This window comes from Myripristis murdjan, chromosome 15 (genome assembly GCF_902150065.1).
Source record: "Myripristis murdjan chromosome 15, fMyrMur1.1, whole genome shotgun sequence".
Taxonomy (NCBI): Eukaryota; Metazoa; Chordata; class Actinopteri; order Holocentriformes; family Holocentridae; genus Myripristis; species Myripristis murdjan.
In genome coordinates, this window is record NC_043994.1 from 26,798,976 (window position 1) to 26,817,993 (window position 19,018).

General features: G+C 43.6%; 2 protein-coding genes across 6 annotated transcripts in view; one reads left to right on the forward strand and one right to left on the reverse strand.

The window, feature by feature from the left end:
- The window catches only part of marchf5 (membrane-associated ring finger (C3HC4) 5), a 31,350-nt gene extending 20,117 nt beyond the window's left edge, over window positions 1-11,233 (reverse strand). The window contains exon 1 of the mRNA XM_030070414.1: window positions 10,798-11,233. Coding sequence (XP_029926274.1) covers window positions 10,798-10,841 — 44 coding nt within the window. The 5' untranslated portion in view covers window positions 10,842-11,233. The remainder of the gene's footprint in view (window positions 1-10,797) is intronic.
- Window positions 11,234-12,181: 948 nt separating this feature from the next.
- Window positions 12,182-19,018, forward strand: part of cpeb3 (cytoplasmic polyadenylation element binding protein 3) — a 43,553-nt gene continuing 36,716 nt past the window's right edge. For 4 of the 5 annotated variants that reach the window (XM_030070409.1, XM_030070411.1, XM_030070412.1 and 1 more), the window contains exons 1-2: window positions 12,182-12,303; window positions 14,161-15,083. In XM_030070409.1, coding sequence (XP_029926269.1) covers window positions 14,172-15,083 — 912 coding nt within the window. In that variant the 5' untranslated portion in view covers window positions 12,182-12,303; window positions 14,161-14,171. Of the gene's footprint in view, window positions 12,304-13,085; window positions 13,877-14,160; window positions 15,084-19,018 lie in introns of those variants that run through there. The other variant, XM_030070410.1, reaches the window with a different exon arrangement.

The window sequence follows — 19,018 nt, forward strand, 5'->3', positions numbered from 1 at the left end:
TGTGAATAATCATTAAAAGGAAGCAACTGTGCGTAACATCTTTGATTAACACACCTACAATATGACATGGGAATTATTTTGTATAAAGGGACGTCTTGACATTTTTAGTAAGTTATTTTTCTTGGCTTTTTATGGACATTTGGGGATGAACGCAGAAAACTTTTTACGCCAATGTGATAATTGTAGAGAGAATAAAAATACCCAACCAAAATCCAAAATGTCAAGATATTCCTTTAAGCCTCATTCACTTTCAATTATGCCTAGCACTAGCCTGTTGCTAGGAGATCCATGGGTTCAGGGACTGCTGCTGTCGACCCATTTCCAGCCTGGTTAGCCGTGTGTGTGACATTTACATTCTCATTTCCATAATTACACTGAACCTTGAACAGTTGGCATTTCAATGGATGAATGAAACAATGATTAATCTACACACCTCCCATAAACTCCTGGCACTCCAGGCATAAATTCAATGAGCAGACAGACAAGACCTCAGAGAAACATTTGTTTTCCTCCCATCATGTGATTATATACCTTTTGGATACCATTAACATTACATTTGTGCTTATAAATCTGGAAATGGATGAATAAAATAAATATAAAAATTCTGGCAGAGTAATAGAAAGCATACAACATCATTTTCATTTTCAGAGCACCTGACTAAGGATGATTCATGCCATTGCGGCTTTTGCAACATTAGCCAACACTTAACCATACATCAGTCCATTTCACCAATCAAAAGTTTGCTACAGGCTGCAAGGCGCCAAAACGAGCAGTACCTCTTATCAAAAACGTCTGGAGGACTAGCTGCCTGCTTTGGACCCAAAAAAAGAGCCCATCTTGTTCCCTTTCCTACCTTAACAACAGGTATGTGCAGAATGGAGAAACCTTGTTGCCTTTTTTGCTTTTACTGGGTATAAGTAAATGCTATTATACAACGACAGAAATATTACAGGATATCAACTGTGATGTTCACTACAGCCTAATAATAGCTGGACATGTTGCCATTCCAAAGAAAGCCCCTGCAAATCATTCATAAATACATCTGGACTCTAGAAAAGAGTCTAGCAGATTTGCTGACGCAAGAGTCATTTTGTAAAGGAAAAAAAAAAAAAAAAGTTGCACAACATCCACACACCAAATTACCCGCTACCTGCAACAATAAATAACTACCCTGCCTGTTTGTCTCATTTGCCCAGTGTTTTGGTGCTTGGTCCATCTGTCCCAGTCAAATTGTGCTCTGACTTCATCATCCGCAGCAGGATCAAGGAGGAGGACTCAGGGGTGAGACATGGCTGCAGCGAATCCCCATAATATGCCATGTATAATTCAACCTCCCTGCTCCCACAGCTGAATAATGGATGTCAAATCTCTGGCATTCTGTCATCGTCGTCCCGAGCTCTAGGTGTGCTCTGTTACTGGGGCTGCAGGGGAGTAGAGGGAGGCCTCTCTGTGAAAGGGCTCGGACGGCAGGCTTGGATTGTTTGCTCAGGTTGCTGCCTGCCTGCTATGGCTGATTTTCCAATACTCCTCTGGCGCTGAATAAAACATGACTTTGCAGGAGAGGAGCCTTGGGGTCGAGGCGCTCGGGTGACACGGCCAGCTGAAGGGCCAGGGGAGGCGTATGTGGTGAATCCGAGTCTGATGGAAACTTAAACCCTCCTTTCTCTCCTGCCTACCATCCCTCACACCACTCATTTTCTTCCACCCACATATTTTTATTGATGAAATATTACTTAAAATATTAAGGACTACATTTTGCCCTGATCTCCTCCTTTTTGCGTCAGTCAGCCACTTGAACCTGCACCTTTCATCAGGCTGCTTGAAACAGACAACATCTACTTCCATTACCAGGGCATAAGAATTTTATATCTGACGCAATAACCCTGAAAAATAATAGCAATGGTGCATCTGTGACTATTTCTTCTATGCCATTTACCAGAACATGTAACTTCAAAATCATATGGTAAGTTCAACAGGGTAACTGAGTAGAGCTGAGCAATTAATCAAAATATTATCACAATACTTCATTAAAAATGAAGTATTGTGGTACCACCTCGATGCCCATGCCTGCATACTGTGTACCCCAGATGCAAGAAAACATGTTTACCAAAGAACCCAGCAAAAAAAAATCTTAATAGTATTTTTCAGTGAAATTAACTGCAATTACCATATCGTTCAGCACTAACCACCAGTGCTCAATAATTCATGTGTTACAGTATGAACCCTAGTGCTGTGAGTGACCGCAGTGTAGGTTGAGGGGAACAATGGTCTATAGGTAAGTGAATCTGGGCTAAGGGGTAGCACAGAGACAGAAACCGAGGAAAGAAACAGGAGGATGAGATGCTGATTGGGACAGCGGACAGACAGATGTCTCCACAGGAGCGCAGCAGTGGAGAATAAAATGCAGCGCTCGTGTACATTCACTGGCTCCTGTTCCTGTAACCCAGCCCTGCCACATGACAGGTCCCAATAAAAACAGCACCGAAACACTATCCTCCACACGAAACCTTAATCTCCAGCTCGCCATCGCCTCGGCCCTGTTACACAGAACACTCAAAAAGATAAGCCTAAGCTGTATGTTACAAAATGATCTCCCGGACACGGAGTGTCCCTGCGCTCTCACACATGAAACTAAACCTCTGAATTCAAAACACACAACTGCGGTCGCTGTTTTTGACCCGGACAATTAATGTTTACAGCCGACTTAATCGCAGTAGATTTAACCAATCACAAACTCGATATGTTATCAGGTGATTCGACAATGTTCACACAACACTTATCTGATGAATCAGAACCGGTGTGTTCATGCATAATCACAGCTGACAAAAAAGAAGCCTAAACCTACAGAGGTCAACAAGCTGAAAGATGCGACACCTGCCCCATTTCCTTCTCACTGTTAAACAAAGACTAGAGCGTTTCCATGGAAATGCCTTAAAAGAACATGAAGTGTAATGATGGCTGCTTGCCTGAACGCTGCAGAAGCAAGGTGACCTGCCGTCTCAACCACTTATTTACATGTTAAACAGGCAAACTCAAGTGAGGCTTTGTTGTTTCCACAATGAGCTTTAATCCACAAAATGCAAACAGCCGCATTTGAAACTTCAAGGGCAAGTGAGCAGCAGCAGTATGCGCAATACTCTTTATGTAATAACTTATGCGATTCAAGCTCTGCCAGGATCAAAAGGATATGCAGCAACACACTGGCAAAGCACTGTAGATCCGTCCAATCAGGTGACACTCATATTGTGTTCAAGTTCAGCTGTGGACATACATTCTGACGAATTAAGAGGAAAAAACGAACACAGTATCATAAAGTATCATAAAGTCACACACACAGGTGGGGGCCGTGCAGCGCCGGGCTGTGAAGAAATAGAGGATGAAGTCTGTGATTGACACTGTGTACAAAGATGAGTGCGACAGCGTAGCTACTTTCTCATCGTCTCACAAGTCAGGCTCCCATTCTTTAAGAAGGGCCTAAGCTACTCCACAAAGGCTCCTTTCAGTCAGCTGCGGTCACGTGACTGTGGGAAAACTGGAGGTTCTTCGGCACAAAGGCAAGGCGCAGGAGCACCGGATCCTGGCCCACAAAGATCTTAAGGGAAGGTTAAGGCCTAGGGGGCTTCTCCATGTCCGAATGCCTCGACTCAATTACAAACAGGACTGGTCGGACTCAATTCAACATGCTACAGACTCCAAACAAACTATTGTTTACATGAGGGCGTTACTCACAGCAGCTGAGTCCAAGTCAGCTGACAGAGGAGCCTCCTATAGCTGCTACTTCCTGGTCACTACTGAGTAAACAAAGCACTTTAGGGACACTCACATTGCTGAGTTAAAACAAGTACTTATCACTTTGGATGCTGCTTTGCACATCACATTAACCACTACAGCACACTCACTGGTGTTATTTCAAGCTTGTTAACAAGGAATTTCTTGGGGGCCTGGTGTTAACAGTTGCTAGATGTCCATCAACACACACTCAGATAATGTCTCTGTAACAAAAATGGCAGACTGCTGACATTTCAGCATACAATTATTTATTCATGTATTTATTATTTGGTGTTGTCTCCGAATGCTTTTATAGAGTTGTTTAGGGCATACCGGACTCAATTTCCAGAGTCGACTCAGAGGTGGTCTTTCAGTACGAACTATCTATCCCTACTCCTTCCCTGTTTCCCTGCTCGGAGGGTGCACGGTATCCGCTTGGCTGCTTTTGCCAGCATTGGATAGCGGTCCTCATTTTTCTTCCGCCAGCTCAGCGGGCAGCGTCAGCTTTCGTTTGGTTCTGTAGTTATGTCTTGATTTCATGCACTGGCATGTGACATGTTTTCATGTTGATTATAAGATGAGTGGCTTCAGTACTGTCCTCGCCAATTCTCCAGTTAATTAATCCATCCAGGTAATGGCACATTTGCCAGTTACAAAATGATATAAAAAATTTTCCATCCCCTATTGCAATATATTCCCAATACATTTTCAAGAGAACATATCTTTTTTTATCGTCACATTACAATACCCAGTACCAATTAAAAAAAAAAAAAAAAAAAAAATCTCCACCTTCTGACTGGACTGGAGAGGTCTGACTGATGATTCCACTTGTCAACTTTTAGGGCGCACCCCTCAAATTGTTAAGGAGCCTGAGAACATCTGAAACACAGACATTTCCTTGATTACGGATTTACAGCCGTACAGTCACATATATACCTAAAGTGCTGTCACAAGCTGTGCTCTCAAAAAGGTCAGCGCACAGCAGATTCCACGTTCAGCAAATTTGAACTTTCAGCACGGAGCACCACGTACATCAGCACAGTGAGAAAAGAAAAAAAAAAAAAGGTCAACACAAGGGGTTGAGGTACGCACAAAACCTTTCTTACGCAACACTTAACGAGTTTGTGTGACTCCACGGCCTACAAGGCTCCGTGGTCCTGTGTAGTGTTCACACCTACACAGGGAAACAAGAATACGCAAGCAGAGTTGACCGTTTGGTCTTTGTTTCCATTTTGATTCCATTTTTGCCCCTTTTCCACCAGAAAAAACCTGGTGCTAGTTCGGAGCTGGTGCTAGAGCCGGTGCTTAACTGGTGCCAACGAAGAACCGGTTTGTTTTTCCACCGGTCAAGAGCAAAGTGGAGCCAAGTCAGAGCCACGTCATGACGTCTTCGGAAAACGTGATGACGGGTGCGCGAGACGCCCGCTCAGAATCACAATAACCATCATGATGAATGAATGAATGAATGATACTTTATTAATCCTTTGCAGGAAATTACATTGTCACGGCAGCTTCATCAGTTCAACACACATCAAACTGCATACTCATACTATACAGTGGCTGCAGCGTCTCTGTCTCTGTCCGCCCGTCCTGTCCTGAAGCCAGTGAAACTGATCAGTGAGTCGGGGATGATGTTCGTGAGCCGCGTCTCAGTCAAGCATAAAATGCCGCTTTCCCGATACAGTTTCTGGCCCCGGGTGGAGCAGGATCTGGATTTATTAGCGATGCAAATACTGCTTGTGTCTTTACAAGCCTACATTTCAATACAGAGGCGAAAAACACAATTATTGCCGGCTACCTGTCGGATTCGTGATCGGAACGAATGACCGCTATGTTTAGTTATAAAACGGGTGCTTCTCATCCTTAAATGTAATTTGCTGAGCCGCGTTCCATGCTGTTGTAAAATCAGTATAACCCGCGGCTTCTCGGGGATTATTGTTTATGTTTATAGCGTTCGCAGTTCCTGTTTTGTTTTGTAACCCTGCCCACCAATGACGCGGTGGGCCGCATCATCGGTTCTTTCTCTGGCTCCTGTTTAGCCCCTGCTCGGAGTCGGTGCTTGCCTAGCACCAGTTTGGAACCAGTTTGGCACCAGTTTGGCCCCAGCTCGGGCGGTGGAAAGCCAAAAAACTGGTGCTAAGTCAGGCACCGGCTCCGAACCAGCCCTGGTGGAAAAGGGGTATTTGATTGGCCCAGCCACACTACTGGCTAGACTGTGACTCTATTTGATCTTGTGGCATTTGGTGGGTCGGATCGCCTTAATCCACTAACAATGGTAGACAGTTCACAGAGTTAAAATGTATGTTTTTCCAACCACATCAATTCCACATACGCATAGAATTAATACAAATGGAATGAAATAGCCTGTTAAAAACTCCTGGCTACTAGCTAAACCACCCGGCTATTGTGGTATTATTAATAATACATGTAATATGTAAGGTGAGCTTTCACTGTTTGAACTTACTGCCACACAATGATGAAAATATTTGTGTAAACTTTATGTTATTTGGCAATGACAGGCTAGCAGCTAATCATTAGCTGCTGCTACCTTAGTGCTAGCGTTTGACTTGAAAGTCTATGAACTTCTGTGTCTATAACTGGATAGGAATATGCCTGTGCTGGGCCATGACCAACTCACAAACGCATGAGGTGATGATAGTGGTGTCAGCATGAATATCATGATATCTGCATACAATATGTTTGCATTTAACCTTGTCCAAAATAAATGTTCTTGTTAGGTTTATGCAACTTATTGCTTGTGTGAAATTTCATATTTGTCAATATAAGTGGTGAGTTCCTCCAGAATGAAGATGATCATCTTCCCCCGCCACGTCACACACCACATCGTGACCAAAATGCTAAATCATTTCAGCGGTACATCATTTCCCACCACAAACAAACACGCAGACATGTACACCACATATTTATTTAACTCCTTCTATAGAGACGGGCATAAAGGGTCAGAGATCTGAACAACAAAAGCAGACAAGAGGGGAGTAAAACAAGGAGGCTGTGCGAGAGCCAATAAAAAGGTCAGGCAGGATTGAAATGTGTCTCCCACCTCTATTTGTGAAACACTGCATTGCAGGGGGAGCTGGCTGCTTGTGGCAGGCCCAGATAAGAGCCTGTGGAGCCTTGTGTTTGTCACTGATAGGGGCTGGGTACACAACTGTCTAGAACCAGGGGGACATGACATACATCTTCCTGCTATCTGTTCTTCAAACACAGTCAGGGTTATTGCCTCTGCACTGAGACCTGCCACACGACTGCAGCAATCAGAGCTGAAGCACATTTCACAAAAATTACACACCCCTCTGTTCCTTTTGCTACTGTACCATGCGGTTGAGAAATGTCCACGTCCAAAGTTCAATATCGACAAAGTACTGCGTCACGAGCCTATTTCAGTATGCACTGCACATGCGATCAAATGCCAACGAGTATTTTGGGGCAAACAGCACACTACTGTGCTTGCACCTCATGTTGTTCTTGCACCTGTTAACCATCACACAAACAAGAGATGCAGAAAACACACCCACTTTGGGTTTTTCTGACCTCGGGAAGGAAATGCTGTACCCAAGCATCTATCAACACCCTTGTCTTTGTTAGGGGCTTCTGAATGATTATCAGCATGACACAAAATACAGTCAAATGACATTATTTTGCCGAAAAACCTATCAGCATTACATTTCATATCAACATATAATTCAAGCCTCTGAACTTATGCCAAATTTTGTGCTATCAATAACGTGTTTGCAAGATAACATGACCAATAATTAGTTACAGAAGAGAAAGTTATAGCAGGCTGTCAAGCAACATTTCAAATCAAACCCCTAAGTTACAGACCAGACGATGCCTTCACAGCTTGGCTTATCTAGCTTGAGTGTGACTCACCAAAGGGGGAAATCATTAAAAGTGATCAGCAAGGAATAGCAAAGTTAATGGAACCACAAGAGCTAGAGCCGACTGCGTCAGAGAGAGGACTAACACTTAAATGATGGAGGCAAAGCTTTGTTTTGGGAATACGGTGTGCACCCTGCTCCCCTGGCAGGTAGTCTCGCCAATTCATGCTGACTTCACCTACAGGCACGCAGGCCGACTCCTGTCTCAACTGCATGCGTTTTGTGCTAACAGTCTCTAAATCTTATCAGAATCTTGACGGCTACAACAGTTTGCTGCAATATATACAGAACAATAGTGAGAATGACAGTAAGACAGGAGTGGGCGGACATGACTGGTCCGTTGTGAAAGAAATGTTTGAGATATCTACATTCTAGATTTTAAATAAAGTCCTTGTTATCACATCTAATCTTATTTTCCCAGCCCGCACTGTCTGCGTGGCCAGGTCTTGCACACAAACTGATTTTTGCACTTCAGCTGTGTGTCCACTTTGCTGTACCAGGCATGTTTAACTCACTTGAGAACATAATGTGAAGGCAGTAAACTTAAAATACATCACCTGCCCTTTCAATCAAATGATTATACAATCATACTGAATTAACTGCAAGGACTGCAATCATTCATTCCCACAATATTTTGTAGAGTGAAAGACAGCCATGATTGCCTCTTAATAATACATATCCCAATAACAGAAATTAACTCATAAAATGCATTATGATTACACTTGCCCTTCCAGCTACAGCGCTGCATTTGATTAGAAAATCCACTGAACTCATTTTACAGCTGCATCATTAACATTCAGAATTGTAGTTGATATTCATTGTTAGTTTCCATCCATATACATGAGCTAATCCTTTCATTTAATATGTTGTAACATTAGCGGTAATTTAGGAGCATCTGCAAATAGAGCTAGAGCTAGTTTCAGTTTTATATATTGTCGGCTATTCTGAGGATTAAATTTTCAAATGATGCCCTCAAACAGCAGAATGGTAGCTGCTGTGATGCTTTGGCACTGTGAATGAATTCCACAGCGCTTGGTGAGGCTGTGTGAGGTAACAAAGACCTGCACACAAACCAAACAGAACACTGGAAACACTCAGGTGTTCACAGCAGGAACACCTGCACAGCAAACTCAAAGGCAGAATAATACATGTGAATTCAGCTTGTCACCTAGAGAGGCTGTCCACAGGAAGCTGTTGACTACCACACAGAGCAGAGAGGGGCAGCCTGTCAGGAGTGCAGCTGCTATTACACACACACAGCGCCCGCCAAACTGTGGAGGTGGCTTTGAGCAAGGTTCAGGACCTTAGACTGCTCCAGGTGACCTGCAAAGTCGATGACTGTGTTCTGACATCTCTGATGAAACATGTGCAGAGCAGGGATGTGTGTGTGTGTGTGTGTGTGTGTGTGTGTGTGTGTCTATGTATCTCAAGATTGTCCCCTTGTCAAGTCTGAGCTAGGGATACATTCAATATTTTTCTCTTAAAATTGACAAGGTTGTTTTTCTAGCAGTCCTAACTTGTGTGTGTAAATACACTATGCTAGCAGAGTGTGGACCTGTGCAGGTTATGGATGTGTTGCCAGCTTTGAAAATCACTGGCCTAACTTGAGCCAAGTTTAGATGTATGCAATATGCCACTGAGATTTGGCACTAACAAAATAATAGTGACTGGCCTAAGCGTGTTAAATATTACCTGCAATAATCTTGAGGAACTTATGACCAAAGCATTTATGATGAATATGTTGACTGTAGGTTTGTGTTTAGGCCATCTGCACAGGACAAGAAGTGGAGGGTGAATGTGAAAGAAGTGAAAGTGGGTAAAAAGCCATTAGTTCACAGAAATTATCACATGCACCTTCCTCGTTAACTCTTAATGAAAATGTGAGGGACTGGAATCTGCCTTGTGTCCAAAGAATCATAAACATGTACATTCAATTCAATCTGGACTCAGGTATTAGACCTGCCTTGCACGTTTAAATTCATATAACTTGCTCACTGATGGTCACCATCCGACATCCAAGCTATCCAAAGAATTTAACCACTCCACTCTCTTGCCTCTGCCTGCATGCTCTAAATGATTTCCTGCCTTTCTCACAACTGGTATGCCAACATGACCTCTGCTTGTCCATGCAACTCAAATATCTTATCATTTAACTGCAAAAACTTGCATAAGTTTTAGTTATACTGTGCAAAAAAAAATGTTTAAAGAGTACATATTTGGGGGGGGGGGGGGGGGGGGGGGGGGGAGCCTATTGTCCATTGGTTATCTTTAAGGTGAGCAAACGTAAGCTAAGGAAATAGCACTCAGTGGATTATGTAACACGATTATATTCACAGTCTAGTCTTTCTGTACCACAATTACTGCAAACAATAACCGTGACGAGTTAAGAATTGGTTTCTTGCTGAACAGATGTCAAGTCAATCTATTAGGGTTAACACTGGGACATTTATGGAACAAGCAGGGACCACCAAGACCCTTCGTTAATTTGTTTAATATAAATATACATGGGTTGCTACTATGCACATTGTATGTGGGAAAATAAGTTAATGGGAAAGTAATAATGAGAGCAAATTTACAAAAGTAATAACACAGGTACCATTTGTTTACAGTACTGTTAATGATAGCTTAAGTTTACCTCAAGCGGAGTTAACACTAAGAAAACAGTGGCTCGTTTGAGGTAATAATGTAGTTAAAAGCTAAATTAACTTATTGTCTGGTTCCTCTTTAAAAAAATTCAGCTGAGGTTTTGTTTTCTTTTTTCAATTTTTGTCAGCCGCAGTGATTTCTACCTCTATGCACATTTTATACACCCATGCACACGTTTTTTTCTGTTTTTTTTTCTTTTTTTTTTTTTTGCACATTGCTTTTTGCACACTGGGTTGTACTTAGGTTATTCTGTTGTACTCAGATCTTATTCTGTTGTACTTAGATCTTATTCTTTATTTCTAATTTTTTATTTACTTAATCTGTAATCTGTGGATACTGCTGAAAAAAATGTGAATTTCCTGTGGGATGAATAAAGTATCTATCTATCTATCTATCTATCTATCTATCTTTCCCCTCACTGCCACATTATGCTAGGCTACCGTGGCTAACTACCGTAGCTAGTTGGCCTTCAACTTCAACTCACCTGTCCAAATTCTGCTGCATTACCACTGCACCCTGTTCCGCCATGATCGTGGAGAAGCGAAAAACACTCGAAAGCTATTTTGTTAGTCGACCAGATTAAGTGCGTTACACATAAAACGTAAAAAAAAGAGAGAAAATATGGCACGCCTGCTAATTTGCTGCAGCTGAGGTTGGCCTTGAATCCCTAGCTGGCTAGAGAGGCCTTTGTGTTGACACGGAGCGTCAGCTGCAACCTAGCCAATTGTTTTACATCTATAAAACTATCTCTACGCGGTCATGGTCAGCTAAAATGTCATTAATCGATATCCGATACACAATTTCAAGTCAGAATCTCGTTTACATCGGTTAATACTGTATTTGTCACGAATATTATCGTATCGGCGTGACCGCTTGACTCCATTGACGGACTGTCTCTGAGGTAACGCAAAAATAGCATGGCCGTGCGTAACTGCGTCATCAAAACAAGGACGGTGGCTCAGGTGGAAGGGTCGCATGCGCCCGTGAATCATGGGAGATGTAGTTTGACAACGCTTTTCTCTCCCTCATGTGGCTAAGAATATCAAATTAATGTTGTGAACCCACTCCCGACAGATCTACCTGAGGGGAACTGAGGCTTTCTGGGAGGACAGCCATCATGAAGATGCACATATGGCTGCAGAACACCTCACACTGCGGTAAGATGTGCTCATCATACTGTCCTGTGGATCATTCCAGCTGCTCTCCATGCCTCTTCTTAAAATACAATACAAATTTAATTCATTATCATTTATTATGATGCACCATACTACCTGGATTTCCTGCGGAAGTGCTGCAAATCGGGCAATTACTACTAAATGAATGACTGACGAGACTTAATCTCTCTCTCTCTCTCTCTCTCTCTCTCTCTCTCTCTCTCTCTCTCTCTCTCTCTCTCTCTCTCTCTTTTTTTTTTTTTTTTTTTTTTTCCTGCCATAAATAAGCACCTCATATCCAGGTCAGTGTTGAGCAGTGGCGCAATTCCTATTAAAATAATTTAATAGCTTGTTTGCTGAGACTTCCTCTTTCTCTTGCTCTGTAGACTATCTTTGGATAAGTCAGGGTGGGTTTGTGAGTGTGTATGTGTATGTGTGTATGTGTGTGTGTGTGTGTGTGTGTGTGTGTGGGGGGGGGGGGGGGGGGGGGGGGGGGGGGGGGGGTCATGTCTGTCAGTCATGAATGCTTGTGTTTTGTGTGTTTGGAGGATTTGCCTAGCCGTGCATAGCCACAATACAGCCGACTTCCACACTGATGGCTCACTTTACTGCATTGTGGTCACAGAATATAGTTAGTAAGTGCACTATAGGGCTCGTTTAAGAAACTACAACTCCCTATAGCCTCTTCGGCATCATCCATGCGCCGCAGTCAATCAGCTGTTGAGGCAACTGCTGACTATCTCGGCACAAGGGTAGCTCGTTTGTCATATCTAAACCCAGACGAAGCAAACAGAAATAGCTTTATTTACAGAATCCCAAAAAGGTGAACGATAAAGGTAATTCAGACTTTCACGTCAGGCAGAGAAGCGACCACGGCGTGTGTGTGTCTGAGTGTGTGTGTGCATGCTGTTTTCTCGTTTGTGTGGAGGGGGGCACATATGGATTAAAGGGGGGGATTTCAAGCCAAGACAGCTTTATGAAATGTATCGGGTGTCTCGATCAGCGCGAATAACAACCTATTGAGTGATCGGCTTTTGGCAGTGCGTTTGGTAAAGGGGCGATTATGTGCCCTCTGCATTTATTTGGCTGCTTTGATGACCTTGGAAGCGCAGCGCTTGGAGGAGAAAACAAGGATTAACTGGTGGGGTGTGTGTGCAATGCAGGCTATTGCGACTGCCTTGGAAGTCCAACTTGTGCCATTGCCATCACGCTACAGTTGCAGCTATCATTTGGCATGTCATCGGGAGTGTTATTTTGAACGTCTGCAGGCTACATTGCATGGTATTTAAAGGCCTCGATCTAGGCTGCATGTTACCTCTGATCCAGCCAGGTTGCAAACAATTGGTTAATAATCAGGTGGAGAAAAACGCCTTATCTGTGTTATTATGTTTGAATCAAGCGTGTTTTAAGAGTTAATGGTTTACCAGCACTGTGCCTGCAGTCTACGACATAACCTGTCCAGATTACGCTTTCTCACTGTGGCTTTGCAAAAGTCAAGCCCAGTGTTTTCTATTTATATGTTTGAACATCACATTTGATTGTTGCCTAAGTAATGGAAAAAAAATAATATGCGTCGGTTGCAGGGTTTTCTCATCCAGGTCAATGCATACAACTACATTCGAGGGTACCCTGCTGATTGATCATTCACGAGGTTTTGCGTCTTTGAAATAAACTGTAAAGGTGGATTTTTTTTTTTTTTTTTGCATGAAAGGTAATGGCACTGGTCTTTGACGTAGATGACCACACAGGGTGGAGCTTTTCGTTGTATTGGAGCCTTGCAGTTGCTCAGAAGTTATACAGCTTGTAGGCTATGATATCACTGTATGCGGACCTAGAGGGGCACCATGATTGCGCTATAATAAACTCCTTAATGAAAAAGACACTTTATTCGCTCCTGCGGAGACCTATATTGTGTTGGTGGTACTCAATAGAGAGTTTATACGGACCGTGTCGTGCCGCACTTTATTTTTTTGTCGCCGGTGTCATGATAGTCTCATTGGATATCATGTCCAGTTTATAGTTACCTACTGAAATGACCACATGATTGCTGTAGTTCTGTTTTTATAGGGGTAGCCGGTTGGCTACACAAGCACAGATCTGCGCTATAGCCTAATAAAGTGACTCAAGTGCGTCACATTTTGCTGCGTAAAAACACACACAGGCGAAGTGCGCCTTTCGCTTGAAGTCGGTTTGGCTTTTTTTTGTAAAAAGCTCAGTGATCGTGTCTACCGAGGTGCGTGGGTCAAGGTAGAAGTGTCTTTTAACCTTGTTGAAGGACAGCTGTATTTATTGACGTATGTAAATTAATATAGGGGAGGTCCTTGGGCGAAAAAACAGACTGAGAATCAGTTTCACATTGCAGCTCCGGAGTTCCTGCGTGGAAGGAAAAACGAGACGTGGCGAAATCTGGTGAATATCTGCAGCCATACGCTTGGAGTATAATTTGTGGGGGATTTATGAATCACTCTGGTAGTCTAGGAATTGTGTGTTTTTCTTCCTCTTTTTTTCTTCTTATGTTCGGCTAAATGAGTGATCACGAATTCGCCTTGCAGTTGCCTGGTGCCTCCAACATCCTTGTTGAAGTTGTCCCCTTTCATCAACTACCCCAGCAGCCCGGCGAGCTTGGTCTGATATCCTAAATAACAATAATTAGCCTATAATAACTCCACGTCTCTGTTTCCCCCCCGTTGCAGCTCAGCAAACCATGCAGGATGATTTACTGATGGACAAAAACAAAGCCCAGCCTCACCATCAGCAAGATCCGACGCAAGTAGACCCTCCTCCCTCCACCCCGACCCCGTCATCGGAACCCCCTTCTTCTTCATCGGAGTCGGAGAGTCCGTCGACCGGGACCAACCAAGCGGCTTCAGCGCTGAGCAGCAGCAGCAGCAAAGACAAAGTGCCGATGGAGTCGCCGATCCTGCCCGGGTTGAGCTTCCACCACCAGCCGCAGGAGACCGGCGGCCCCCTTTCCTCCCCTTCCTCATCGTTTGGGAGCACTTGGTCCACTGGAACCACGAACGCCGTGGACGATAGCTTTTTCCAGGGAATACCTTCGGTGAACGGGACGATGCTTTTCCAGAACTTCCCCCACCACGTCAACCCCGTGTTTGGGGGCAATTTTTCGCCGCAGATCGGCCTGGCTCCCCAGTCCCAGCAGCAAGCCCAGCAGGCGCAGCAGGCGCAGCAGCCGCAGCCGCAGCAGCCCCAGCAGAGGAGATCCCCCGTCAGCCCCAGCCAAGGCCCCTTCCCCCAGAGAAACGCTTATCAGACCATCATGAATAACAGCAAAGGGTCGTCGTCCACTTCTTCTGCCTCGTCGTCCGCTTGGAATAACCACCAAAACGCCGCCTGGAGCACAGCCTCCAATCCCTGGAGCGGGCTGCAAGCAGGCAGGGACCCGCGGAGAGCTGTGGGCGTCGGGGTAGGGGTCGGCGTTGGGGTCGGTGTCGGGGTGCCGTCTCCTCTGAACCCCATCTCCCCCATGAAAAAGCCCTATACCAGCAACGTTATAGCACCCCCCAAATTCCCAAGAGCTGGTCCTCTCACCCCCAAGCCGTGGATGGAGGATAGCCCCTTCAGGACGGACAACAGCAACAACATACTGCCTTTCCAGGTAAACCTGAATAGTCTGCATTCTCAGTAGAAACCGCACACAGCCTGGACAGGCCTGGGCCTACCTTATGATACAGCTTGTGCTTATAAAATGCTATCCATTTTGACAAGAATGTCGATATAGGCGTGTGTGGCTTCTCGAAAAATGATGATAACAATCCTATAAAAGCCATTTTAGACAGATAATCATCCCAGGAAAACTCCCGAGTCCCCAAAGGAAGACGCAATTATAGTGAAAGCCTTATAAATAAAAATTAAGGTCACCATAAAGTCACTATTTAGCAGGCTGTTACATGTTATATGTATATAATGTGTTTTTTTTTATTTATTAGGGTAAAAAGCTACAATCATAATGTCAGAGTGAATCGGATAATGGATAAACGTGGAATTGAGAAGGTGTTCATAATCAAACATACCACCACTTTATTTCCTTTACTTTATGATTTTATTATAGAACGGGACACGACCTTCATAGTCATTTTCACTTGGGTCTGGATGTGCCCTGCAGCATAACGGGCCTGTAGTTAGATGTTATTATACACCCCGGCAGTAAATTATGTAGCTTCAGTGGACTAGACAAAATAACCATGGTGATCTGGTTATCCCGACAGATGTCAACATTTTGCTGTAAACTGTAGCCCACTCGGTTTTATTTAATGTACAAGGGGAGGGGGTCATTGAGACAGTAATCAGTAAAGTTAATTTGTATGGATGCTTGCTATTTTAAAGGTGTTATAAATAAAATAGACCTCATTGGAAACAGGCAGCCGCTTTGCACGGCTTATTCCACTAAATGGTTAAATTTCCTTCTCGTGCTGCCAGCTCACGCTCTGTGGGGTTTTAAAGGACACGTGCTGCTTTCAGGTGCGCCTCGTACAAGCTCCCACTGGCGAGGAGTCGTGAAAACGTCCGCATCTCAACATTCAAGTGTATTGGGATTTTCCAGTGCACAGGATTTGATTCTCGGGCCAAAATCCATCGTGAGCATTGGTGAAGATACAAAGACAGTGACTGTAAACAGAAATAATAGCGAAATAGATCATTTGAACTGTTTATTTATTTTGACGGATTTTTTGTTGTAGCAATTAAACGGAACACGCTATGGAAAAGAGGCATGCATATAGCCTGGTGCATACAGTTTAAAATTAAAGAGTTAAAATGATACACTTAAACCAATTATTTACCCAGAATGGTATCATATGTCACTTAACCATCAGGTGTTGACGGGGCTTCCTTCTCTCCGCCCTGTGAGCGCCGCATAAGTACAAAATCCAAACTTTCCCATCACTTATTTACCTTTTTTGTTTGCTCTTCTTGTGCTATCACCTGGTAATTAACATTTTCCGATAGGTCATGAAGGTAACATCAGAACTGTCATTTGGTTGGCTTGTGGTGGAAAAGTGGGCGGGGCGTAAACCTGATCTGCACGGGCAGAGTGACAGATAAGAGTCAAGTCAAACCCGGAAATGGGGGGAATGGAAGTATCATAATGTAATAAGAATAAATGTATTATATTATTATAGTAAAGTACTGCATGCACTGATCATCACTAGCAACCCCAGAACTATAATATAATATAATATAATATAATACAATTCATCACATACATCTCAGTTTATCACTTATTTTACATTGCAATTAAATATTTAACATAAGCCAAGTGTTCTCATTGGCATATATTTCTTTTACTGCTGTGTGACCACAGAAATGGCCTCATAACGTACTAATAGACAAGGAATTATGTTTCATTGTTGTAATGTTGAAGAGATCAAAATGATATCGAATAAGGCAAAGTCAGTACTTGGTAACATTGTGTTCACCCAAGTGACGGTATAAAGCAGCCTGGAGTAAACAGCACGTATGATCACATCACAACATGTGACCGGCTCTCGTTGTTAGGCGTTTAATGGTCAAACAGGACACAAATGTGCCGTTGTCCATTGTCCTGTGACAGAGGACGGGGGCAAACATGTCCTGTTTATAATTGGAATACAAGGTGAGTTCTGACTGCCTCAGCGGGAACGCAGAGAAAATTGTGAGTTCAGACATCGGTGCTCATGCGGAGTCTCTTTATTTAGTGTCTCTCCTGCCTGTGCCTGACTCCATATTATCTCAGCTTCATCGAGCCCTGTCGCATGGCCGTGCACCCCACGCTGACGGGTGAGAGGTGAGGCAGTTTCATGATCACATTTCAACACCACACTGTACATCTCAGCCTCCCTGGGGGTCCGCAACTCAGATTCCACAAGACTCATCAGTATTCATCAGCACCAGGGCAAAAGGAAATAATACACTAACAATAATTATCTCCATATATTTTGCCCTTAATATACATATATTTAAAAAATGCACAATAAAATATCGATCAAGTTCAAACAGGTCATGTGGCGAGGAGAGAGAAAGGCCTGGTTGTTATCATTCTGGATTGTTGAGATTTCACAGAGAAGCACGAGGTAGGCTTTAATTATGGCATAATGATTATTTGATATATATCGAAATTATTGATATCGACTGAAATAATGCATTTTTGGCCATATTGCCCAGCCCTAATCAGCACTGTAGTGGTAGGAGTGTATGGAGTCATATTGGTTAAAATGCATTTGATTGGGCCACCTTGCTGTAATTATGACTTATGGTTCCTGAGTAGGTTAACATGGGCAGTCCCAGTACACTCCCAGTACAGTGTGTGTGTGTGTGTGTGTGTGTGTGTGTGTTTGTCGAGGGGGGTGGGGGGTGGCGTTCTCACATGGCCAGTCATGTGTTTTGCCTATGTTTAGTCATGGACTGCGTGCCTAAAAAACAAGCCAACATCAAAAAATAAGCAAGCTGAATGCACTCTCTTAAGTGAGTGGCTTACTTAAAAAGGAGTATTTGTTCACCCGTTCAAAAAGGAGGGCCCGGGAGAACGGAGCAGGAGCCAAAATGTTAACCTGTTGTTGCAGAGGGAACAGCATGTGCCGACGAAGCGCAGGGTGAAATTCCAGCCAGCTTGAAACGTATATAGCCTTTTGAGGAGATAATGATTGTGAGCGTCGGCCTGTCTTTCCTCGGCTTCGCTATTCAGATCTTTCTGCGGAGCTTCTATCACTTTTCTCTTACTTGGCCGGCCTACAGAGAGAGTTATCACCAGGAGACAAGGTCAGGGGGCCACATGTCACGCAGTATGGAGTGGCCTGTTTACTGAAGTGAAACCCAGGCAAATGGCTGCGCTGAGCAGGCCGGAGCATGAGTGGATTACAGCAGGCCTGTAACCTAATGTGGACAGCTGCTCCCAAGTGTACCTGCTGGGGTCAGACTGATATTTCTCCTGATATAAATCAAAAATCCAATGCACTACTCAACGTTGGGAGTTCATTTTGAACCATTATGCGTTAACCATACGTGGATGGCTTAAGCATTAGCTATGAAAATGTGAAACCATGACGTATGCTTCTGCAGACGCCACAAGTCCATATGATCTCAGCTTAAGTTTTAAGAAATTGCCTGTTATTTGTGAATTCCTGTTTAAAACTACACTACCCATAATCCGAAAATGACTTCCACCAATCAGAGACGTCGCTTGAGAGACGTTGTTTGTCCCTGGGCAAGTGCCGCCGGCTTGACTGGCCACTAGCAAACTATGAAAAAGTCGAACTAGAACGATATAAAACACACAGAAATCACTGTAATCACTTAAAATAAAATGTAACCTCAGACATGGGGTGCAAAAAAACCCCCAAAAAACAGTGCTTTATGGGAAGAGTAGTTCATTCACTGTAGAAGATGTGATTCATCCTGCGGCTCAAGCTGCAAACTGCTCTGATGATCATGAATTTCTATGGGAGAAATTTATGGGAGGACTTAGCTGTAGCCTACCACGTGATACTTGTGCTCTATTGGTCCAGTGTCTGGCTTTTATTTAATACTGGATATCGGTCATATCATCCAACATCAGCC